The sequence below is a fragment of the Halichoerus grypus genome, chromosome 11, assembly GCF_964656455.1.
Source record: "Halichoerus grypus chromosome 11, mHalGry1.hap1.1, whole genome shotgun sequence".
Taxonomy (NCBI): domain Eukaryota; kingdom Metazoa; phylum Chordata; class Mammalia; order Carnivora; family Phocidae; genus Halichoerus; species Halichoerus grypus.
Window position 1 is genome coordinate 24,312,016 of NC_135722.1, and position 26,015 is coordinate 24,338,030.

General features: G+C 46.4%; 1 protein-coding gene across 1 annotated transcript in view; it reads left to right on the forward strand.

Annotated features, from left to right (window-relative positions):
* Positions 1-9,636: 9,636 nt before the first annotated feature.
* SLC1A2 (solute carrier family 1 member 2) overlaps positions 9,637-26,015 on the forward strand; it is a 134,280-nt gene continuing 117,901 nt past the window's right edge. The window contains exon 1 of the mRNA XM_036106771.2: positions 9,637-9,794. Coding sequence (XP_035962664.1) covers positions 9,778-9,794 — 17 coding nt within the window. The 5' untranslated portion in view covers positions 9,637-9,777. The remainder of the gene's footprint in view (positions 9,795-26,015) is intronic.

Below are 26,015 nucleotides of genomic sequence, written 5' to 3' on the forward strand. Positions count from 1 at the left end.
AGGACTTCATTAATCCCTATCTGCAAAGGGAAACAGGGTGTTGGAAATAAAACAACATCCACGTGCTAATAAATGAAACCTCCAAGTGAATTGGGATGCTTCTAATGTACGCATCTTATGCAAAGGCATAATTCAGCCTTTGATTAAAAAAAAAGATTTCTGAATCTATAATCTCAATTTAGAAGTAAATTACCTGGTTGCTAACTCTCGTTCTCTTAATAAGGAAAATAACTTTATGAGAAAGATACTTTTGGGATTTGGTACAAAGCCTCTCTTAGAATAATCATATAATTTCATAAAGAAGCAAATAGAGAATAGAGAACAAATCCCATCATTGGATTTTCTGAGGTCACGAGAGCCTGACTTGGGTCCTTAATTGAGTCCTTTAGCCAAATCATTTCGCATTTAACCACAGTGAGCTGGTGTCAAGTAGAGAAGTCACCCCGAAGATAAACAGTTTTTGCTCCACCCTTAGCCCAGCAGAAAGATGTCACTACAGAATATTGTAAAATGTCCCAGCGGAACAAAGGGAAAGATGCATAACTGGCATTCTTTGCCATGATTAGAAGAAACGGCGGGGGGGGAGGGGGTAGAAATTAAAACACCAGCAATCACTCTCAAAAAATACTTCCGACTTTATATAGGATCAAGCTGCTAAAAAAGAGACAGTCCTTCTAATTCAGATTTTTATAGTTTTTATGGTGGGCGTAAAGAATTTGTGCCAACCCTGACATTTAGCCTCAAGCCATGTCGTACGTAGTACGTAGTGGAAGATGCTGACATACAGGAATGATATACCAAGAACTCACAGTTCATTTTTCCCCATTGTCTCCTTTCTTCTTTCATCTGTACTAAGAACATGGAATGAAGTCACACTCTTCCCATTAGAATTCATCGGGACATAAGTGTAGCTAACAAACATTTTCGTCTTCCCGAGCTTTCTACTTAATGAGATGGTTTCTGCCTCAAGAATGGATTATATTTAGACCAAATTCTCAGTCTGAATTGAGATTTCTATGAAGTAACATCTCTTTCTCATCAGCGTAGAGAGTAAGTAAAAATAGAACTCCCTCCTCTTCTGCTAATGTGTGTTAACAAGAGTGAATGAACTCAACGTGCGTCTTACTGCTCCAGATACCGGGGAGATGGATGATTTCCTTTATTCTCTCCTCAGTGACCACAGTGGGACAAACAGAATCGCAGGCAAGGCTCATCTGTCACTATACTGTGTCGCTGGATCCGAAGGGTCACCACTATTCACCACCTTTGAGTGATGAGAGCGGCCGCAACCAGGAGGCTGACATTATAAAGATGATGGTGGCTTCACCGTGTGCCAGGAACGGTGTGAAGTGCTTTATGTGAGGTTACCTCGCTGGGTTCTCATCCAAGCCCAGTGGGCGGGGGGGTTCATTACCACCCCATTGGTGTCCAGAGGGTTAAGTGACCTACTCAAGCTCATTCAAGATGGCAAGAGGATTGATGAGCTCAACTTGAAACTCACTGCTCCAAATACAGATGAGTGGTTCCCAGGTCAGTCTGATTCTGAAGCCTATGCTCCCGCTCCTGCTGTGACCCCCTCCGCACTTCTTGTTTTAGAGAGAAAGAGAGAGAGCAAGCAGGGGGAGGGGCAGAAGGAGAAGGAGAGCGAGAATCTTAAGTGGGCTCCGAGTTCAGTGCAAAGCCTGACACGGGGCTCAATCTCATGACCCCGAGATCATGACCTGCGTCAACACATCAAGAGTCAGACACTTAACGGACTGAGCCCCTCAGGCGCCCCCACCTCAGCATTCTTAATACACTGACCTGGGGCATTCTCTGCCACGCGAAAATTCTCCTCCTACCGGTTACCTCCCTAAGCCCCCCTCTCTTTCCAAAACCTTTTCATTTTCCATGTCGTGTCAGGCTTCTCCAGTTTCTCTCTCTAATGCTCTTGGCTTCAGGGACAACGCTGTTGAGGATACTCTCATTCTTCTAAAATAGGAGCATTATACAATAATTTTCATTCATCCTAAAAATAGCTCACTTATTTGAAAAATTAGCATACCCACATTAATTGTCTGGATGAAAGGGCCTCCAATATCCCCTCTATTTTATATATATTTAAAAAAAAAAGAAACCTAACGTTTGGGTCACCTGGGTGGCTCGGTCTGACTCTTGATTTCTCTGACTCTTGGTTTGGCTCAGGTCATGATCTCAGGGTTGTGAGACTGAGCCTGGTGTTGGGCTCTGCGCTGAGCGTGGAGCCTGCTTAGGATTTGCACACTTTCCCTCTCCCTTCTCCTCTGCCCCCTCTTCGCTACATTCGCGTTCTCTCTCTCTCTTTAAAATAAATAAATAAAACCTTAAAAAAACACACACACACCTAGCCTAAAGGGGTCTAGTCTTGTAGTCTTAATTATCAGGCCAAAGCTTTATTCTTTTAAAATTTTTTACAAAGATTTATTTATGTATTTACTTGAGAGAGGGAGAGGGAGCATGAGCAGGGGGTGGGGCAGAGGGAGAGGGAGAGGGACAGGCAAACTTCCCACTGCGCCTGGAGCCCGGAGCCCTACATAACACGGGGCTTCATCCCAGGACCCCGAGATCATGATCTGAGCCCAAGTCAGACACTTAACTGACTGAGCCACCAAGGCACCCCAATTATCAGGCCAAAGTTTTAAAAGACAGATCCAGATGTGCGGCTTATGATTCCTTGGCTATTTAGGAAGGTGTGGGGCAGACAGTGTGTTCATTTAGTGTGTGACATCTGCTTTATAGACATAATTTTTGCAGCTGCAAGAATGGTTTCCATTTCATAGATGAGGGAGTTTCATCTCCAAGGGATGAGGTGGCCCACTCAGTGCCACGTGGGGAGGAGCTGGGCTTTGACGCACAGGCCTGCTCGACTCAGCACCCACACGTGCTGCACCAGAACAAACTGCACGGAACCTGAAAACACAGATTTGTTCGCTGGGTGGTTCTGACTTCGCAAAGAACCACAGCAGTGTATTTCTCACCTAATGAGCTGATGGTGGGGGGGTTTCTCATTCCTAAATTCTAGGGGACATCAATAATCTTTAAGAGCATGTCTGATGAACTGGTTATTGCATACAGGGGACAAAAGTCAAATTTAGATTTCTCAGACATTACTAAATGGCAGTCCCTTTTCGAGGGGGCAACCCCTGGGTCACTTGACTGCCATTTCTCTCTCTAGGTCACTTTCTTCTGATAAACTTTGAACATTGAAACATTTCTCCTCTGTTGTCATCATGAGAGGGAATGGGCTTATTTACAGCCTTTTATGGGAAAATGGTGTAGGACTTTTTTTTTTCTTTTCTATATTAGGAATCTCCCCCACCCCTCACCCTACACTGAGATGCAGTAACCAATCTCAAGCAATCTGAAAGAGAACCAAGACAGGAAATGCATCCCTTAGAAGAGCATAATAGGAGAAGGGAGAGTCTTTATCCCTCCCTGTGGTGCAACTAAGCTCCAATAATGATATAATGATTGCAGAAGAATGTTGAAAATTATCAAAGCTAGGACTGGAACCTTTGAGGCCATCTGGGGACTCTTCTAGCTAAAGGTGTAGCTGAGTCTTCTTTGTTGGAAGATCCTCTGGGTGGGGAGGTCCCTGCATATCAAGGGGGCAGCCTGTTCCAATAACGATGGCGTTGTTATTACAGTGAGAGGTTAAAAGCGAGGTTCTGCAGGAAGATTGCCACACTCGCATCCCAGCTCCACCCCAGCTTCATCCATTGGCCCTGGAGTTCCATCCTCCACTTTTCTCCGTCCTGCTATCCTCCCCAGGGAGGTTAGGCTGCAAGCACTGGGCCTGAGATGCTTCAGTGTGTTTTCGGGCTTCCAGCTTTGGCCAATAGGGAGCCCCAGAGGGGAGAGAAGAACAGGAGGGAAGTGGGATCAGGTTAGTTATTCGCAGGTCCCCTTCTAGCAGGTGGCTGTGGCAGCAAAGGTCTCTGGTCCTGTTCTGCATATGGCCCTCACCTCTAGGTTCCAGTCACCTCCCTTCAGGACTAGGGCAGGTAATAGTGCTCTACTTCTACCAGCCCAGGGGGTCTGCACTATCCCTTGGAGTTTTCCTACACCCTTCTCATATCCTTCTAAATAGTTCCTTGATTCAACTCTGCACAATTTGCTTAATTTGAATATGCCATCTTTTTCTGGCTAGCACCTTGACTGATATGACCACTCACTATCTATGTAACATTGGGCAAATTCCTTAATCTCTGTTGCCCTCAGTTTTCTCCTCTGTAAAATGGGGTTAATAATAATAATATCTTCTGTAGAAGGTCATTTAAAGGATCAAATGAGGTTATACATAGTACGGTACTTTGAAGATACAGCAAGGACTCGGTGAGCGTTAGGGTAATACCATGAATACTATGCAGTTCCTAGACACTACCTTGATTCAACTGTGGTAAGTCACTTCTCATAGTTGGGTTAGACCTTAAGTAAACAATCGATAAGGCAAAAGAAACAAAATCTCTTGTGGCAAAAATTAACTTTTCAAGTCTTTTAGTCACCTATCAGAGTACGGTACAGTGTATTTTTTTGGTTTGTTCAGTCCTGCAGAGTAGTTCTTATTTACGTTATATTTGAGAACCCTCAAGCTAGATCTGAGAAAGAAAAAATGTATGTGCAAACCCCAGAGCCTCCCATGCCTTCTGCTTTGGCCATAAGCGTGGAATCCCTAGAGGAGACAGAGATGCTAGAAAATTCAAAAACATTCCTGCTAGCTTGTAGGGTTGACCTTTTCCTGTTCTGTCAGGTCTCTGTCAACTTCATGCTGCTGGCTAGGAGACTTGCAGTTTGTTGTGAGGATAGAGGAATTTAGGGGGTCATATTTTAGGTGGCTTAGCAGAGGCTAGGTTTTCAAGTGGGCTCAGTGGTACACCACGCACACCGCTGCTCCCATGTGTGGAGGTTGACCCTTTATTGAGCACTCAAGATGTGCCAAGCTTAGCGCGAAGCATTTCCCACATATTATCCCATTTAATTTCACGACAATCCTGAGGTGGGTATTATTATGTCCTCCAGCTTTTAGATGGGGAAGCTGGGAACCTAAAGTGCCCAGCCTAAGGTAACATAAGAGTCTAATATGGGTTCAGGGCAGTATTTAATGCAGGTCTGCCTGACCCATAGCTGAGTTCTCATCTAGCACTGAGGCTGTGTGGTAGAGTGGCTCATCCTCAGTATTCCCTGCATGTGCAACCTAAGAAGAGAGCTCTGTGTTTGCCTGATAGATTTTTTAGTTCCCTGTATGTGAAGAGAGGAGGCTCAACCTTGTATCATGTCTTTCCAAAGGCTAAAACACCAATTAATTCCAACTACTTCTGGGCGCCATTTTGTTGAACCATCTCTAGTCCAGTGGCTATAGTAGAGTCGATCACCTGGGCACGTTTTTTAAAAATACCAATTAAGGCCCCACCACAGGCTGATGGAACCCAAATCTCTGGCAGGTGGCCTGGGTGTGGTTATTTTCTAAAGAGCTCTCTCAGTGCATTCTAATGAGTGGCCAGTGTTGAAAAGCCCAGCTCCAGTTCGCTTTAAAGATGAAGACCTGGTGGGAATGTTGGGAGGGGCTCTCCAGTGTGAGAAAAGAGGGTTTGTTCCTCCTAGCTAATGGTTATTATCCAGAATTATCTGTGGTATATTCCACATGATTTAATAGGCCTTGTCTCCAAGAACAGCTGAATGCAAATGTGTCTCAAGTGTAGGGTGGGATGTCAGGGTTCCCAAACATGGTCACTTATAGAGAAGGTGGAACCACTTTTCCCATGTAATCTGGCCATGCTTGATTATTCACGTGCATTCTCTTAGGTTCTGAACACTGAAAACACACGAGAGTGGATTTTTAAGTTTATTTTTGAGATATAATTGACATATAACACTGTTGAAGTTTAAGGTGCACACCGTGTTGATTTGATACACTTGTATATTGCAAAATGATTACCGCTGTAGCGTTAGCTAGCACCTCTCTCATGTCACATAATTATCATTTCTTTTTTTGTGGTGGAAATAATTTATACTTAGTCTCTGAGCAACTTTGAATTTATAATACAGTATTGTTGTCTATCATCACTTTGCTGTGCATTAGATCTCCAGGTTATTTACCTACTGGTTGCACGTTTGTACCCTTAAATAAGATCTTCCTGATTCCCTCACCCATTAGCCCCTGGTAACCACCATTCTACTCTGTTTTTAGAGTTCTGCTTTTTTTTTTTTTTTAGGATTTTATTTATTTGTCAGAGAGAGAGAGAGAACACAAGCAGGGGGAGCGGCAGGCAGAGGCAGAAGCAGGCTCCCCACCGAGCAGGGAGCCCGATGCAGGGCTTGATCCCAGGACCCTGGGATCATGACCTAAGCCGAAGGCAGACGCTTAACCAGCTGAGCCACCGAGGCCCCCCTGAGTTCTGCTTTTTTAGATTCCACATATAAATTATACTATACAGTATTTGTCTTTCTATGTCTGACTTGTCTCACTTTGCGCGATGCTCTAAGAGTACTTTTTTTTAAATTTTTTTATTGTTATGTTAATCCCCATACATTACATCATTAGTTTTAGATATAGTGTTCCATGATTCATTGTTTGTGCATAACACCCAGTGCTCCATGCAGAACGTGCCCTCCTCAATACCCATCACCAGGCTAACCCATCCTCCCACCCCCCTCCCCTCTAGAACCCTCAGTTTGTTTTTCAGAGTCCATCGTCTCTCATGGTTCTTCTCCCCCTCCGATTTCCCCCCCTTCATTCTTCCCCTCCTGCTACATCTAAGAGTACTTTTTTAATTGGATGGTTTTAAAAAGTGAAAACAACTCCATCCCCTTTCCTCTGTCCTTTTATTTAGTCTGTGTTTATACACTGCCAGGTGCCTTGCTCTTGGCAGTGAGTGCTAATGAATGGTGCCGCTCGGCCCCACGCCTGTGTGCAGACACTGAGGGATTATAATGGAGGAGTTCATTCACACTCATCTTAAGAGGGGTGCTGGAGGGCTGCTGGGATCATTAATATCTAGGCCTGGGATAGATTCCCATAGCTTTGTTCTCTAGCTGCCACCTCAGCAGAAAAGGAAGTAAAATCCCTAAATTGTAAAGAGAAAACAAGACTGACTATAAATGTCCCAAACCTGATAATTTTAGATACAAAACCCTTGGTAGGGTTAAAGAGAAGGCAGGGTCAATCATAACACGAAGGTGCAAGAAAGTAGTTCTTCACCTGCAAATTATTATTATTTTTTTCACCTGCAAATTATTTTTAAACACATGTACCAGATTGCCTTAATTGAATACAGATCAGTACATTAATTAAATAACTGCAATTTTAAAAAGAAAATGCAAAATTAGAAGGGTTGTTAAGTAAAGGGTCCTAGGCTGATGAAGATGTAGATCTGGTTGATCTGATCGGGCAGACAGGAAGAGAGGAGAGCAGAGGGAAAGGGAGACATGGAGCAAGCTATGGACTGAGGAAGATGTTTGGACTCAGATATTGGGAAGGGGGTTGAAGGGAGGAGGTGAGCAGAGATTCACTTATTTATTTAACTTCTATTTAGTTCTTTTTTCCTCTTCGTGGTATTTCTCTTATCTGCCTATTCATCCTTGGATATTGTGCTCAAGAAACCATCTTCTGGAGACCCTTAGATTTAAGGGAACAATCTTGGAGGGTTTACAGGGTGCCAGACTTTAAAGCGCTTTGCATATCTTTTACATTTCATTTCCTTCTCTTAGCACTGGGAGGTTGGGAATGTTACTCCCATGCAGCCTATGGGATGAGGAAGAGTTGAGGAAGTTGCCGATTACTCCCCTGGCAGGCGGTGACGGACCCAAGCTCTGGCGCAGCAGTGCCTGGCAGGCAACTACACAGCGGTCCCTGTGGGACTGCGCTCCCCTGGCACGGTCCCTGGGATGCACTCCTAGAGATTCCAGGTTCTCGGCGCACTGTGCGTTACATCTCCAGGTTATTTACCTACTGGTTGCAAGTTTGTACCCTTAAATAACATCTTCCTGATTCCCTCACCCATTAGCCAGCCGCACTCGGCGTCTGACAAGGGTCCGCACAGCCCCGGGACTGCAGAGTACCTCCCCAGGACAGAAAACTGGGGAGACATGGAGGCGCGGACACTGCTGGGGTTCTGGGGTCCCGTGACCCCGCCCGGAGGAGCCTGGCAGGTTCCTAGCGACAAGCTAAGCACCGCTGACATCTCCCGGGAGCGCTTACACGTTGCAAATCTGTCAAGAGAGCGGGTTTAATTCTCACTGCGGCCCCGCAAAGGGGATTATTTTTGGTCCCATTTTCCAGACGAAGAAAAGTGAAGTTTCCCCTCCCCGACAGTCACAGCGTGCGGCAGGTGCTGGAGCTGTAGGTGTCTGCTGCGTCCCAAAGATAATAAAATCTGCACGGATTTCGTCATTATTATGCAAAGCCGGCGGGGAGGCTCCGACCCTCCCCTGCCCGAGCCCATCTGTCTTCCGTGCGCCGCCCCCGGGGCTCAGAAGCCGAAGGCGAGCGGGAGTGGGTGGAGACGCGTCCCCCGCCGCTAGCTGGGCAGTCTCCCCGCGCCTTGCCAGCCAGCGCCCCCGAGGCCAACCTCCCAAAGCTTAAAAAAAACACGGCCACCCCAGCACCCCGCCCGCCGGCCGCCCCCCGGGAGCTGCATTAATATTAATCCCGATGAATAATTGAAGGCCAGAGATTTATTCGGGCCGCGGCGGGGGAGGGCGCGCAGCTGGGTTCGGCTGGGCCCGGCACCCGGGACGCGGGAGGATGGGGTGGGTGTGTCGCCCGCGAGGGGGAGCTTGCGGGTGAGCCTGCGGGTGAGCGCGGCGCCGGAGCGCGTGTGCCAAGGAGCGAGGGGGAGCGCCGGGGGCTGCTGAGCGAGGCGAGGACGGAGGGGCATCCCAGGTCTCCGGGCCCTGGCCTGCGCTTCGCCGGGCGCGGGGTGACCCGGGGCCACGCGGGCTTGAGGGGGAACAATAGCGACTCCTTAGATCCTCTGGGTTCCTGCCACCGGCTGCCCAGGCCTTCCCAGCGACCAGCGGGGCCTCCTTTCTTATTTGGCTAATTTATGGCGAGAGGCCGGGGTGGGGAGGGTGTGTGTGTGTGGGGGGGGGAGGCACGGCAGAGGAGGGACCGCGTCTGGGGACGGGGGGCGAGGGGGCGGCAGTTAAAGGAGTCTCCCGAGGCGGCGGCGCGGGTGATGTCAGCTCTCGACGAAAATAGAGAGGGATCGCCTGCAAATCCCCAGCTGCGGCGGGGCTAAACCTCGCAATCCCTCCCCGGCGGCGCCGAGCCAGGGCGCAGCGGCCCGCCACCGCGTCCCCCGGCGCGCACACACCCGCACACGCGCGCACGCACGCACACACTCCCCTGCACCCCCGCGGCACCCCCCCTCCCCGGCCTCCCCCGCCGCCCGCCAGCAGCCCGCGCCCGGCCCCTCGCCGCGCATCGAGCCTCGCAGCACACGCAGGTGGCGGCGGCGGCCCGGCGGCCCGGGGGCGGCGCTGGCTGGCGGAGGCCACCCCCAGCCCCCCGAGCGCCCCGCCGAGCGCCGGCGAGGCGGGACGCGCGCGGAGAAGAGCCGAGCCGCGGCTTAGCGCCGGCCCGAGCCTCCCGCGCGGGCTGAGGCACTAAAGGGCTTACCCGGGAGGGGGGTGGGAGGCGGGGAGACGCTCCCCCTTAAATAGCGCGCTCCGCCACTCGCCGGCGCTCCCGCCGCGCCCGCTCGCCCCGCGCCCGCCGCCGCCGGACCGCGCCGAAGAGGAGGGGGCGTTCCCCAGACCATGGCATCCACCGAAGGGTGAGGGGGCTTTTCTGCGGACCCGCGGGGGAGCGGGCGCGCGCGGGGGAGGGGGGGTGGCCCCTCATCCGGGATGGGGACCCGGAGACGTCGGCGCCGGGCCTCGGAGACGGTGGTGGCGGAGCGATGGCTTGGCTGGGGGTGTGGGATGGTGGGGAGGGGATTGGTTTTCCGTGGCGAAGCTAGCTGCTTAACCCTTTGAAGATGCGGGGGACGGACGACGGTTTTATTTGAATGAAAAGGGTACGGTGGAGGTGTGAAGAAGAGTCCGACGAGAGAACGCTCTAGAGGTTACTTTTTGAGATTGGGCACGGTGTGAGCGGCAGACATTGCCCGGGGAAGCAGCGCTTGGAGCCAGGCGCGGGCTGGAAGGTGGGGACCGGCCCGGAATGAATGAGCCGGGACCGGCGGCGCGAGGACTTGAATGTCAGCTTTGCAGAGTCGCGGGGGAGAAGCCCGGCCTGCACAGATCGCACCTTGCCCTTGGATGGCGGAATCTCCCTGGCCCGCTCTAAGGACGGGTGGAAGAGATTTGGGTACTTCCCGGGAAGAGGCGGGAAAAGAAGTGATTTGGGGCAGGGACAGGAGTCCCCCGATGCCAGCGGGTGAAGCGCTGGCTTCCCCATTCTGCCTGGGGGCGTGGAGTCCTCTCCTGCCTCATGAGGAGCAGTTGGAGGGAGAATGTTCCCAGAGGCAAATGACTGCTGCATTTAGCAGGAGGGAGATGGGGCTGCAAGGAGCAAAAGGATCCTTTGAATACTCACACCTCAAAGGAAGGGTCTAGAACAAGGTCCCTGGATGAGTATCTCCCAGGAAACTTCTGGCTTGGTAGAACCCAAAATAGGGATAAAAGGACTAGTTGGGGAGGTCAGCTCTTTGGTTAATTCACAAAATTGCACTGGCCACTTGCAAGAGATCACTGCATCCAAGTTGCGTGGAAAGCAGTTCCTCTGGGCACTGGTGAAGAATCCTTAGTGCCGCCACTTAACATAATTTCTCTCTAAGACATTTTACCAACGCCACAGGCTTGTTTTTTGGGAAAGACTCTCTAAGTAGGAGTAAAGAACTTGTTCCAAAGTCAGATCTTTAGATTCCAACCTCCAGCAAAAGGAAGGTATTTCCAAAACCATCTCTCTGTGTTCAGGAGAAGGAACTCATCCCTTTTCTGTCCCCGGGACTCCTTCTGAAGGAGTCTGGCACCTTGCGGTAGCATGAGATTTCTTCTCTCTTTTCATTCTAACATTTCAGCAGTGTGGACTTTTTTTGATGATTATTTCTCCAAAAAAAGATACTCCAGAAAGACACGTGTGTACAAAGAAGGTGGCACATTGTGCTGAAACAGAGATCTAGAGTTAAATATTAAGAGCCCATATGGCTCAATCTCAGAGCCTTTCCCTGCTGAATCAGTCTTTCGTACGGGAAAAGATATAAAGGCATTTCTGGCTGCCTTCATGGCCCTTCTAGGCTTACCCCTGCGTGTAAAGGCTAGGTTCAAAAACATCTGTGAAAGAGGTGGATAATGGTTGTTTTTCAAATCCTGCACCCAACTCACTCCTTATTTTGAGAGCCAGAGAGGGAAGGGAAAGGTTAAGGCAATAACAAAGACCCCCAAAGGTGTGTATCTCACCTCTGCTCTAAATGAGAGCTGTGAAATGATTTGACATTAAATACAGAGAAGTGATTTTCAGTATTTTTAAGATTCACAGTCAATTAATGCAGTATCTGTGCATAGTTAAGAAAAGATGGGTCAAAAAACCCCCTTGTATTTAGGAGATGAAAGACCTGAAAAAAATTGAAAGGCTGGGAAACATATAGCAAAATCTATGACCCATTATCATGTAAGAGTAGTAACTGATAAGCAGGTGACTTTTTCAGAAGCCTTGGTCTTGCTCCGTCTGTTCTGTTCTTCCATCTTTTCTTCCAGGACCATTTACCCGAGTACTTGGGTCGCCCTCACATAGAAGGAGCTCTACAGGGATACAAACACATACATAGTCTGAGAGCTGGCTTTTAGAGGGTTGGCTCCAATCGAAGACTTTGATTAGTAAATTGTTCCTGTGGTTTGGTGAGATTCTCTTGCCTCTTCTGACATCTTTGATTGATGTGCCTTATAAACAGAAGTTCACGGAGAATCCTCAGGCCAGTTGCCTTTGTTGGCTTTTGCTTTCTACCGATGTTGAAGCTGTTTCTTTGAAACACAAACACATTGCTGAGAAGGAAGCAAAAATAGCAATACAGTTATGTTTTCAATACCTGTATTTTCAGTTCAACTCTGTTTGATCGAGAATGTTTGAGACATGGGAGAGTATGGTAAACTGGCCGTTCTGGTTACCATTCCTTTGGTGATATAGTTACTGTCAAATACATATGCCGATTACCAGTTAGAAGCAACAGTGACATCTTATGTTTGTTTAGCATCCTACTTGCAAAGCTTATTGGTGTATATCATCACATTTGATTCTTTCAATGTCTGTGAAGTAGGTGGCCCAATGAAAATGGGCTTTAAGAATAAAATGGTATAAAATGTACTGTCATCTTTCCAGGAAGATTCCAGGACTTGGCAGAACTTTGGGGTTACCACCTGGAAATGTCAGTTATCGAAGAGTGTACTAGGCGTGTCTAGTGCAGAAGATTACTGGCTTTCTCTCAAACCTTTGGCATATACACCCTGCAAACTGCCTTTTGGAATCTTCTTGTGATCAGCCTCTGCACTCGTCGGTCTTTGCCTTCACAAAGTATACTCAAAGGCGGTTTGGTTATTTGAGGTTTCTGATTATTTGCAGCCGGGATTATTAGTATCCATAAAAGCCAACAGTGGACTCTTTGGTAGTTCCCAGGCCCCAAGAGGTATTTTCTTGCAAAGCAATGTCTAATTAGATAGTTGAGCACTCTTTTTTTTTCTGGCTCCCCAGACATGGCTAGACTTATGGTTTTAGGTCCCTGACCCAAATTGGAAAGAGATTATAAGTAGTTGGTGGCAGACAGGCTAGGGTCAATTATGAACTGAGTTATATTGGAGTGCCTAGATGTTGTGGAGGTGGACATTTTAGAAATACGTTCTGGGGGGTGAAAGACTGCTAAGTCTCCCTGTTTGTCAGGAACCCGCAGCGATCTGTCTTCTGATCAGTTCCCAGGAGCCAAGGGGTCAGGGCGAAAGCCAACCACAAGGGCTTGGGTTTCAGTTTGACTAAGGAAGCAAATGAAACAGAAAACTGCTGACAGCAGAAAAACCCTGGCAAGGGAGACCTCTGGATTTATTATTTCAAGCAAACAAAAGCAAAACATAACGATTGCCATCTCCCTCCTCCCCTCGGGAATGAGGCTGAGGTCAGTGGGAGGAAGAGCTCATGGAGTGGACTTATTGGAAAGCAAGTGGAGGGCATGGGGTTTGGGGCCCAGAGGGGTTTGCATATTGCATGCCTCAGGCTTTGCTGCTGTTTTCATTTCTCCTTTAGAAGAATATAAAAATCAGCCTCCTTGGGTAAAAGAGATAATAATGGAATTATGAAAAAGCCATTTCATGTTTACTAAGACAGCCTCTTGTGAGGGACTGAAAGCTCAATTCTAACAAGAAACAATTTCTAAATCCAAATGAAACTGCATTTCCACCAAACGAAGTAGAAGAGCCAGGGTGTTAAAAAACCAAAAGACAGGTCTGCCCATCAGTATCAATGGCCGCTTCTTTTGCACTTTTATACAACACGATTAGGTGATGTCTCCTTTCGCTTCAAATTTAAGGAAATTGTTAGACAAGGAAAAGTGCCTAAGAGGTAGCGCTTTGGCTGCAGAAACCAGCAATATTTAACAGCTACGAGTGAAATTTCCGGGTCATTGTGCCATAAATCCTAGAGATCTAGGATTGCAAAGCTTTTCACAGTTTGAAGCTCAACACAGGTTGATTTCAATGTAAATTCCCCGGTCCCCACCCTCCTTTAAGACTGTATTACCAATGCCCAGATGTCTGGTTTTCCCCCATTTAAAGGCAAACGAAATTGTTTTCCATGCTGATTTTTCCCCCAAGGGACTGGCTAGTCTCTGGACCTAACTGAATCTACTCTTCATGTCAATGACCTGCGATGATTATTTTAATCAAATAAGACACCAATAATTTAAAACCTTCTAGCAATAGTAGACAGGAGTATCCCTCTCTAGATAAAATTCTAGTTTTGCTTGTGTTTTAAGAACTTGTCCTTGAAGTCTGAAAAAAAGAAATCGAACAAATGACATATACCGCTTTGCTTGCAGACTTGTCTATTTGCTCTTAACAGCTTGTTGGGGGCAAGCAGAATGTTTCATAGCAAGGGTTTTAGAATCCAGATTACGGCAAATCTCTTTATTTACCAGATCCTGTACTTGCTGTCTCCTCCCTCTGCCCGCCCCTCACCCCTTAACGCACCAAGTGCCAAGTCCTTGGGATGAATTCATTAAAGGAGTGCTTAAAAATACCTCATTGCTCCCATTTCCACGTGCTCCATCATTGATTGGAGGCAGATGGGCCGCATATTTGTCAGCAGAGTAGAAAAGGACTAGCATCTCGTTATAAATCTGTCTGGTTGGCTTGAAGTGATGGCAGAAGAGACAATGGGCCAGCCGAATCAAAGGCAAATGGAAAAAGGGAAGATCCTCAAACTTTTAAAAAGGATAACTCATTTTCTTAGTGCTTTGCTTTTTTTTTTTCCCAAAATGGTTGTTTTTCAACAGTGTTGCTATTTATTTACTTATCTTTCACCGATGTATCTATTTAATTTTCCATGTAGATGAGCAGGTACAACGGCTGTCGGCTGAACTGTCTGGTATTTTTGGCAATCTTGGTAGCTACTTTGGATGATAGACTCATTGAGCAAGGATTGTCCTTTAAAGATGGGATGAACTCTGTTTTAGTGGCTGGACTTGGTCTGTGTCAATCCTGGCTCCTAGGATGCATGATGGTTCATGTTAAAGACCTTGAGTGAAGTCCCTGGAGACAAGGAGGGAGATGTTTCCCCTCCCACACACCCCTGTAGTGTTAGAGGCTTCGTTTAAATCACCAAGAGTACTTTCTTCTGTTACATTTGGTCAGAGGGGCCATCTGTTACTCGCCCTTCGTCATCTGGCACGGGACCGTCTCTCGTGTGCTCCTGCCATGGCGGGTTCCCAGGCGCTGTGCTCTCAGGATCACAGGGCTGGTGGGAAGGTTGGAAGTGGGTCTGAGGCTCGTCTGCATCCCAAGCATTGCTCTTCCCACAGCACTAGCCATGAGGTACTGGATCACTGCAGATGGTATGTGGCCCCCAGACAAGTATGTTCTTGGCTTATGCAGGATTTTGAAAATGTTAGAATTATTTGCTTATAAAACCTCTTTCGCCTAAAAAAGGAATCCTGATTCTGGCTTCTGGCAAACATTGGGAAATCTGATGGCAAATGATCTGTCCTTTTGTGTTGGTACAATTTATTGAGTGATTACACCCCTGTGTTGTTTTAAGCACTTTATATGTATTAATTTATTCAGTCTCCACTGCAATGTGATGCACAAGACCTAGTATCATCCCCATTTTAGAGGTATGGAAATTGAGGCATAGAGAGATTAAGGAACTTGCCCAAGGTTTCACAGTTAGTGGCAAAGACAAGCTGTAAATCCAGGCAGCCAGGCTCTGGCAGCCTGGGCCCTAGCCGTTAGAGGACACTGCTTAGTCCCGCTGGGGCCAAGTGGCTTTTTCCTGAGATAGGGCATGTGGCTTCCAGGTTGGGCACAGTCTTTTCTGAGACTCCTGGCGCACGTTGCCCGCTCGACCTCTTACCTCTCTAAGGCAGCCTTTGAGAGAATGAAAGCTTGGGTTCTGTCCTCTTCCGGACTGCCACTGCCCAGTGGTTGTGAATTGGGGGAATTCTTCAAAACCCATCTCTAGGACATGAAAGGTAATTCCAGCCACTTTTTCTTGTTAACCCTTTAACCACTACCTTCTTGTTATTTCCTTTAACTTTGGTCTGGGTTGTTCCTGATGATCAGTTCTTTTGTAATTATTGGTTGTCAGGATGCCAGTAACACAGTCTTATCCAGATACAGTGCTCTGAAACAGCCCAGGCAGGGCATGACCACATGGGTCCCCTCCTTCGGAATACTGAGCCTTGGGCATGCACTTGGGCAAATGTAGCTGAGTATTTTATGGCTCTGGAATTTATCCTTTCCTGTATGATTTTAAGCATAGTGGTTTAGGGTTGTGACATCACTTACCCACTTTCCTAAAACAACTATTACCCTGTCCTTTTAGGAGTAGGGCTGATATATATATATTTGCAACATATGCAAACAGTGATGCATATTGAGGAAAAAATTTTTCAGAGGTCTTATTGTTGTGTATTTAAGCACAGTTTGCTGATTACTCAATAGGTGGCAGTAAATATCAGCACTTTGTCCAGACTGGTGGTTTGACTCCCTTTGGAAGCCCCTGGGTTCTTGGGGACCCCAAGTCCCACAGCATTCCATTCTTTTTTCATTGGAAAAAAAGTGTCTCCACCAAATATATCATTTAGTATTTGTGAGACAATTGTCATATGTCAGCAGTGTTTATAGATAACAACATAAACAAAATATAAATAAGACCATTCATTTGAATTTATTCCAAGTCTGTGTGACTATACATATATGATTTCATTAAATCCTTGGAAAATTCCTATGGAATATTATGCTCATTTTACAGATGGAGAATCTGAAGCTTTGAGGAATTTTTATTTTAGGCAGTTATTGGGGGCTTTTTTTTTTTCATCTAATTCTACTGTGTTTCAAAGTATGCACATTTTGCAGTTATTTCACATTTCCTTAAAATTTCAGTGTTCCCTATGTTTGTTTGTTTTAGCGCCAGTGGGTAGATTCAATCATTTTGGTCAAAGGAAATAAGATAGCCGAGTGTCCTTGCAGAAGGAGATGATAAAGAATTTAAGAGACAATGCACAAGAAAGATGTCAATGATTACAGAGAAGTTAACTTATCTTTGAATGGAGATGTGACATTAAAGAAGATGCCGCCATTTAAAAAAAAAGAGGGAATAAGTTTAGGCAACTGAGAACAACGGTCAGACCCCAGCTTGTAGACATCAAACCAGAGAATTTCAAGTAGAAGAAGCAGTTGCAGTGCATGGAGGGAGATAAGGTCAAAGAAGACAGGTGAAACAAGGACAGCATTCTTTTCTGTTAGGCATCAGGCAAAGCCAACTGCTGCAAACCAAAGGTATTTTTGTTTTTCTCTCAGTCTGTACCTAAAAGGGCAGCTGTGATCTGATAACCAGCTTTGTTAGGAAAGTGGATGGAAGTCAACATGAACAAAGTACAATTAGATAAACTTCTCTAGAGGTGAAATGGATGGGTATCAGCTGACGACACTCATCTCAGACACTCGGAGGGGACTCATGGTCCCTGGGGAATGGGCTCAGCTCTTATTTTTTTACATTTAGATGGAACCTATGGTCTGGAAAAAGTAAAAAATAAGTTTGGGACCAATTTCTAAGAATCGAATAGAGAGTGTGGGATTATAGACTGAGTCTATTTCCCTGGTGTTTCTCTGGGATTCAAAGTCATCAATCAGCAGACATTAGTAAAATCATCCTAGGCTAGAAGCTCTGAAGGGATCATCGATTTTTTGATCATGACTAATTGCTAACATTTCAGATGAAGAGCTAATCATTTGTCAAAGTTTACCTATTAGTCTGAGAATATTCAAATTTGGATTCTTTTCAAGACACTGCCACACTGGGTTTGAGGCATTATTGCTGGTCGGTCTGGGAAGCACTCTGAGGTGGAGACTTGTGTACCTGAAGTTTATTGAGGGGAGCTGGCAGGCATAAATCCCTGCGGAAGAGGGAAGGAAGAAAGGGTGGGCAGGGGGACTTGCCCTTTTTCTTGTTAACCCTTTAACAAGAAAAAAAAAACTGCGTTTTTCTGTTGAAACAATCCCATCAAAGGGCTCAGCCCATCCCACAGGAAGCTCTGGTGCAGGGATGTTTCTTTAGAATGATCCTGCATTGAGAAAAGAGGTCTGGCCTTTCTCCCCCTGCATTAACCCGCTGCTGGATCTGGGCTGTGCTTGGGCAGCGGGCATGGCCCGGGGTGAGCCCAGGGCTAGGCTTTAGAGGGCGCTATAGTCCATAAGCGTCACTTACCAGCACTGTCAGCCGCTGGGGGAATAAATCTTACAGTCCTGAAGGTGGGAGCATGGGAGTCTTGCTGGCACACCACAGCATCCATTGGCGACTCCAAATTAAAACATTTGAGCGATAATAAAATAATGGGTACAGTTGCCTTTGATCTGAATATCCAGGCCTCCACAAAGCTATTATCTGGAACAAAATGCTATACCTTAAAAGAGTATGTGGTTGGGGGGAAAGGGTGGGGAGAATGAGTAGACATCACCTTACCCAGGTTTAGCTGTGACCCACGCAGCCCCCAGAGACGGATGACAGAAGCTCTTCTCGTCACTCCAGAACTGCCAGAAGTTTCTGGTGCAACAGGAGGATGGTTATCTGAAATTGCTGCCTAGGAAAGTGTTCTCAACTCTTGTTATTGGAAGGGGCCAGAAAGAGCAATAGATAAATATATTGGGAACCAGTGTAGAGCTATTACTGATACTTCCAGTGTTGACAGCAACTGTTTCTATATTCCTACTAGTGTATTTCCCATGGAGTCCTTACCTTGGGAGAAGGTGGGCAGTGAACTGGATAACCCTTTTCTGGAATATCTACTGCGTTGTTCTGTTGATTCAAGAGCTCATGCATTCTGTCCACCTGCAGCTAAAGGTGCTTTTACGTTGATGTGTCTCACCTCTATTCCCTTGGCAAATATTATGTTCAGAGATTAAAGGGTACTTTTATACATAATCTAAGACCTTGTAGATTATACTTTTACGGACATTTCCCCTTACTCTCTCATCGTAGCTGGCTCTGCTCTCTGAGACCAGGGCATTGATTATCAATGTGTTTGTGTTTTTATTAGCACAGCAACTTAATTCAAATGGCTTACTTCTAGAACAGTAGAAGGTAAAACAAGCCAACATTGAAAATTGCCTTTCTTTTCTTTACCTCTTTTAAAGAGTTTCAAATCTATTATTTACTGTAGCAAAAAGATACCGTGCATGTTTCCAGTATTTGGATAAAGACAATACTGAATCAGCATTTAGAAAATCCATTTTGTACATAGAATTTAACTATCAGCCAAATAAAGGGGTATGAAGGATTCAGTCTTCACTGTCAAATTATTTTTAACAAAAATTTTTAACTTTTTGTCCTCTGGATCAGTGGCTCTATCCTTATAACAGTGACAAGAACAACAACAAAAGTAGCATTATTAAAAAACAAAACCAAAACCAAAAACCTCCCCCAAGCCTCAAATATTACAGAATGGCATAAAGTAAAGAAGTAAAAGAATGCCTCAACCCTGCTCTCGAGAATTACTCATTTTTTGGTCTATCCTTTGAGACATTTTTCTATGGCCATACAAACATCCTGTTGTTGATATGCAGATCATATCATCCTACACAGACTGTTTTACAGCTTGCTTTTCACTTCATACCTCCAGGGGTATGTGGGTTGAGAATGGGTGTAGAGAAGCAGAATGCAATTTGTTTTTTTTTTTTCCAGGAGTGGCAATCAAGGGGAGGATGGGAATAGGAAAGTAGATGCAGGAGAGATTACATTTTGGCTTATTTGTTTCAGTTTTAGGCTGGGTACAAGGTAAGCATGTTCATGTGCTAAGGGAAAGGTTTGATTAGTGATGTCTTCTTGAGTACCCTTTGTGGAAGCTGATGAAGGAAAGAATTGGAACTAGAGGGTAATTCACTGCTTGCTCTGAAGGTTCCTGCAGAGGAGGGCAGGGTGGCTCTGTGAGTCCTTGGCCACGGTTCCTATAGTCTTCTTGTTTGACCAATCCCACAGCCCATGGCGTGGGGTAGGACAACTCAGGACAGAGGGGGAGAAAAAGGTCACCTGCCTGGCCTGCCAGATCTGGGCCTTCCACCCTCGTGATCCATGGAGTGATAGATGGGGCAGCCAGCTAGAGTCGGATAGATTTTAGTAGTGATTGTCTTTATAGTTTAAGATTTAACTTCTGGAAGCCTTTCTAAGTCTCCCTAGCTGGGATGGATTCTTCTCTTTCTCCCCAAGGTTCATTTGTAATCTTGGGTGGCTGGTGAAATTTCTTTGGACTCATTCTCGATCCCCATTTTCTCTGCTCTGCGTTCTCTTTGGATCACTTCTTGGGCCTTATCACACCACATGCATATTGAAAACTCTAAAACGTATATTTCTAGCTCAGACCGCTTCTCCAAGCTCCAGATTCATATCTCCTGTCATCTAATTGACATCTCCCTTTGTGCGATGCATAGACATCTCCAAATTACTGCGCGTACAATGGAACTCTTGATATTTCTTCCTGCAGCCGTAACCCTACGCCCTCCCAAGTTTCTCCGTTCTCAGTAGATGGCACTAGCATCCCTCTGGCCATTCAGAGTGAGCGGTGTAGGTGTTACCCCTGTTTTTTTTTTCTCTTCCGTCAGCCCCAACCTACAAGCTTTCTCTGTCCCATCTCCTAAATGTACCTTAGCCACCACCCTCACGTCTGCTCGGACAACTGCATGGCTCTATTGGAAACTCCACAGCCTCCTAACTGTCAGTTCCTCAACTATCCCCCTGGTCTTGCCCACCTCCTCAGGGCCCATTCCCTTTGTCTGGACCACTTCCTACCCTCCGCCCGCCGCCATTCTTCAGTTGGCTGGCACCCTTTAATCCTAGAGCATCCTTCAGTTCTCCGTGCGGACACCATTTCCCAGAGAGGTCTTCTCCCATCCCTCCAAAAACCACGTCCCCCTTTCTTAGCCCCACGTCATCCCCTTTGTTTGCTTCCTTCACGGCATCAGGTGTAGTGTTTAAATATTTTATTTATTTACCTTCTGGTTTGCTTCTACTTCCCTCACCAGCATGGAAGCACTCTGGCAGCTGGTCCGTCATCGCCTCCCCCTAGATCCTGACACCATGCCCTCAATAAACATTGATTGATTGAATGTGCGTTGGCCTCACCCAGCCGGGGGATGCAGGGAGGGCTTCTCAGAAGAGGAGACATTTGAGCTGGGTCTCTTCCAGGGAGTTTGTTCCCGTTACACTTTGTTCAGCCGTCTCTTACAGCGCTTCATGCTAATAGTGTGTGTTGCCTCGTCTATCTGCTCACTGTCCTGGTGTCTCTCTGAGGATCAGGACTGCATTCCTTTCTTTGTGCCTCGGTTTATTATCATTATCACGATGCATGTGGGTGTAATCGAGTTGTCTAGCTTGGGAAGGAGACTTGCTAGGGCATACAGAGGCCAGAAGGGGATGGTTTATTTTATTTATTTAGTTATTTATTTTTAATTTTTTTAAAGATTCCATTTATCTATTTGACAGAGAGAGACACAGTGAGAGAGGGAACACAAGCAGGGGGAGCGGGAGAGGGAGAAGCAGGCTTCCCGTGGAGCAGGGAGTCCGATGCGGGGCTCGATCCCAGGACCCTGGGACCATGACCTGAGCCCAAGGCAGGCGCTTAACCCATTGAGCCACTCAGGTGTCCCCAGAAGGGGATGGTTTTAAGGGGGCATCCGGGCCAAAGTGGAGAGAACACGTCCTTTTTCTTCTTGGGACAGGTCCTCTTTTTAAGGTTCTGCCCAGCAATCAGTAACCAGACTTTTGACTTCAGACTTCTGACTGCTAGGTGTTGCTAGGGTTCAGGTAGTTTACAAGAACAGCTAGTTGGACAACAGCTCATCTTGTGAAGCCACAAATGTATTTGTCATAACCAGTCATGTTCCTGTGCTCTTGTCTGGGAAAAATTACAAACTCCTGTCACTGCAGCTATCTTAAAAATGCAGTGAAGTTGAATCAGATGAGACTTTTGAGCCCCAGACCCCCATCTTTCCCAAGGACCACCTGCCTCCTCTCAGAATGGTGTCTTTCTGGTCCTTTTCCTTGTGCCTTGTGAAGGAAAACAAGGAGAAGCTAGCATGAATATGATATTCAGATACAAAGAAAGATTTCTTAAGTCAAAGATGATGTTTAAATTGCATCAGTGAATAAAATCCAAGGCTCAATAGTTCAATTGCTTATAGAACTGATTTAGAAAAAGAAAAGTTACTGAAAGCTGACGTTATTGTTAAATTAATGCTTTTTAATTTTTAAAGAGATTCTGTATGTATTTAATCATTCCCAATAGCGTTCTCCTCTCTGGCTTCCTATTGTGGTTGGAAAGAAAAGCCATGAGTCTAGAAATAATACATTTTGTAGTTGGTATATGTGTTTTCTGGGAGCCTGAATAAAAATGTTTGGTGTTTTCTCTATTTCCTGAAGTTAAGTTCTTCTCTGGAGTTTTCTGGTGGCGGGACACGTTGAGGGGTATTTGTTGTGCCCTGGTGGGATAAGGGAATGAAAACTCTGGCATCTTCTTTCTTTCTTTTTTTTTTTTTTTAAGAATATGTATTTATTTATTTGACAGAGAGAGACACAGCGAGAGAGGGAACACAAGCAGGGGGAGTGGGAGAGGGAGAAGCAGGCTTCCAGCTGAGCAGGGAGCCCGATGCGGGGCTCAATCCCAGGACCCTGGGATCATGACCTGAGCGGAAGGCAGATGCTTAACGACTGAACCACCCAGGTGCCCCTGGCATCTTCTTGACTCTCAGTGAGAATTCTGAGATTGGGGGAAGGGCCAGTTTGTGAAAGCCCCTTCCTGAGCCTTATGGGAAAGTCTTCAGCTGAAACCACCCTCATCATCCTAATGGCAAAAGCTGGATTCCTCCTGGATTCAGGGCCAGGGCATTCACACTGCGGTGTTGGAGGTAAAAGTAAGAATCAAAACAGGACACTGTGTTTTCTAGTTTCCTCAGGCATGGAAGTCATTATTAGTGGGGAGGACCAAGTGGACACGGATCATGTTTTTACTTTATTTGCTTTCTCTTTCCCTCTGAAGACTCTCAGTGGGTTTCCAGGAAAGTAAAGCCCAGATCCCACGCAATCTGCCCATAAACTGTTCTTCTGCAATCAGGACCAAACCAGTTTGTCCAGAAGGGGGCACTGTGGAGCCCCACGTAGGCTCGCTGCGGGGCAATGGTAATTTTCCTGCAGCCTGAAGCCAGAGCCAGAGGGCAAATTGCCTCTTTCCCAGGCCAACACCAGCTGTTGTCTTGGGTTTTTAAGAAAGGAAGCCCTACTGCTTTGATTATTTACATTTCAAGTGACCTGGAGTTGCTAAGTCACTGAAGGGACCGGAGCTCCCTGGCCCCCTGGGCTACCCCTGGGACGAGAGGTTGAGAGAGAGAGTTGACAGCCGTCTCATTTACCATCCTGGTCTTGGGTCCTCGTCCACGTCATCAGCCACCTGGCTTCTCCTTGAGAGTCATCGGTGCCGATGGAAAAAGAGTCGCTGGTTCCAGAGTTCCGGTATGTCCAAACTGGTTTTGTCTGGGTTGTTGACAGACTTTTAAGGTGAAGGGGCAACTATCGGGAAGAGGAGAGGCCTTTAACGAGGGAGCAAAAGACACTCAAGGGATTGAAAAGTACATTTTGAAAGGGCTGGAACGGCCCCCAAATAAGCAGCACGAGAATGGGAGTATGACAAGAGTGATCCCTCTTTTCAAAAGGTTTAACCAGCCACCCCGGGAGGCCAGCTTGTATTCCAAGCCCATTGGAAGCAGGAACAAAATTAAGACAAGCGTGAAAATGCGGTGTGTTTGTTACAGGGCGCGCTCCCTTGGGAGGAGGCCGGAGAGGAGTCAGGGGCGTAGGTCCATCTGTTTGTCTCCAGAGGGCTTCCCTCTCTACCTTTGAGCTAGCCACTGAGGCTGGCCAAGAAGTTCCCATGTTTTCGGGCAGCAGGGAAATCACGGTTCCATCCAGCTATGACTTCAGTGACAAATCAGAGGGCATTTTACATCACCCTTTGTTTCTTCTGTCATGGAACCACAGGGTGTTTGTTGAATGAACACGAAAGCAGTCAAAAAAACTCCCTGGATGAGTTCTTTACGATAATAATTTCTGATTCCTGCTCCAAGAGAATCTGGGATCAAGTACAAAGAAATGCAGGGAAGCTTCAGGGCCAGCTTCACGGGCCTGCGATGGGCAATAGCACAGGGCCTGCGCTCAGAAGGGCCTGAGCTTTGGTTTAACGCTCTGCAGTCACCATCTTAAAATTCTTAACAAGGGGCCTCGTGTTTTCAGTTAGCACTGGGCCTTGCGAGTTATGGGGCCAGTCCCGCAGGGAAACCACACGTGTGCGGGCCTATATGAAATACTATTAATGGTGGCAGTGAACATGATGGAGAGGGTGACCTTGAGGATATCTCATCTCTTGCAGTGCACTCAAATATTCCAGTAATGAGATCCTTTGCATAAAACAGCTTCTGGGCACCAGTGTCATAAGGGTGTGTTTTATATTCAGAAAGACCCACGCGAAATTTCCCGTCCCACCACTTACGAGCAGTATAACTTCAGGGAAGTTAATTAACCTCTCTGAGACTCTGAGTATTTGTCTATTACATAGAGACAGTATCAGCCAGTCGATGGGGTTTGGGTGTGCAGCACTCCAGATGGTGTCTGGGACGTGGAGGACCCCCAGTAGTGGGGACTGTCATTCTTCTCGAAAGAGCATTACTGTATTACTTTTAGCCTGTTGAAGTTAGCTGGGACTATCCGCTCAGCCTCCTGACTTTGCACATTAGATTGTTAATACTCAGTGCACACCCACAGCTATGTTTGCTAATTCTTTCTCCGAGCGCCACAGGTGATAAGATGAGAAAGTAGGTCCTGGACTTCTTTGATCTCACGGGTGCTGTGTTTGTATTAGCGTAGGTTTGTTTAAAGGCTTTTCTCCTAATGTTTTTAACCCTTGAACTCACAACACTTCTGACTCGAAATGCATGGTGGCTTTTCCAGCATGCCCCTAACTCTCTGACAGCCATCCAGGTGCCCGGCAATTCAATTCAATTCTGATGCTACCTACCTGAAATTAGTTTCAGATCTCATAAGCAGAGGGCTCAGTCCCACCAGACTGCCCCCACTTGGATGCCAGTGGGGAGCCCACGTTGTACTTCAAACCGACTGGCTGAGCATTCAGGGGGTTCCCACAACCCCCTTTGCAGGTTTGATAATGCTCTAGGATGACTCACACAACTCAGGGAAACCCTTTACTTATGTCTCCCAGTTTATTATAAAGGACACCACTCAGAAGCGGCCAAATGGAAGAGATGCATAGGAAAAGGATTTGGGGATGGGACATGGTGCCCTCTCTGGGGTCACCACCGTCCCAGCACCTTGATGCCTTCACCAACCCAGAAGCTCCTGAAGAGTCATTTAGGGTTTTCTATAGAGGTTTTGCCTTATAGGTTGATTAAATCACTGCGTATGGGTGGTTAACCCAGTGTCCAGCTCCTCTCTCTCCCCAGAGGCTGAGGGGTGGGACTGAGACATAAATAAATAAAACATAAAAAAATCGTATGCAGCAGCTGAGCACTAAAAGATTCCTGTATGATTTTTAAGGGAAATCAAGTAGTTAGAAAGACTTCTGTGTTTTTCTTTTCTTTTTTTCAAAAATGTTCTCTCTGTTAAATTTTCATGGGACTCTGATTTTTCAGGGATGAACCTATATGATTTGTGGCAGGAGTAAAGCCATATGAAGGCACCATTCTGTAAGGGTGGAGAGTTTATCCATAACAAATTTATTCATTATGCAGGAAATCCACACTGGTTAGATACAAGCAAGCTTAAAAAAAAAATAACACCTATTCTGTTACTAACCGGCGATAAATATCTTTCACACTGGTATATTTCATTTCAGACTAAATGCGTATTTTTTTTTTTTTTTTAAGATTTTATTTATTTATTTGAGAGAGAGAGACATAGCGAGAGAGGGAACACAAGCAGGGGGAGTGGGAGAGGGAGAAGCAGGCTTCCCGTGGAGCAGGGAGCCCGATGTGGGGCTCGATCCCAGGACCCTGGGATCATGACCTGAGCCGAAGGCAGACGCTTAACGACTGAGCCACCCAGGCGCCCCTAAATGCGTATTTTTAATAAAAATGGAAGCACAGCCTACAGATTGTCTTATAAACTAATTTTTTGACTTGGCAATGTGTTATGAACATCTGTTAATAAGTAAATCGATAAACTTTTTTAATTGCTGTGGTTTCCGTTTTGTGGACGTATTATCACTTTTGAAACCAATCCCCAATCGTCAGATATTTAGCTT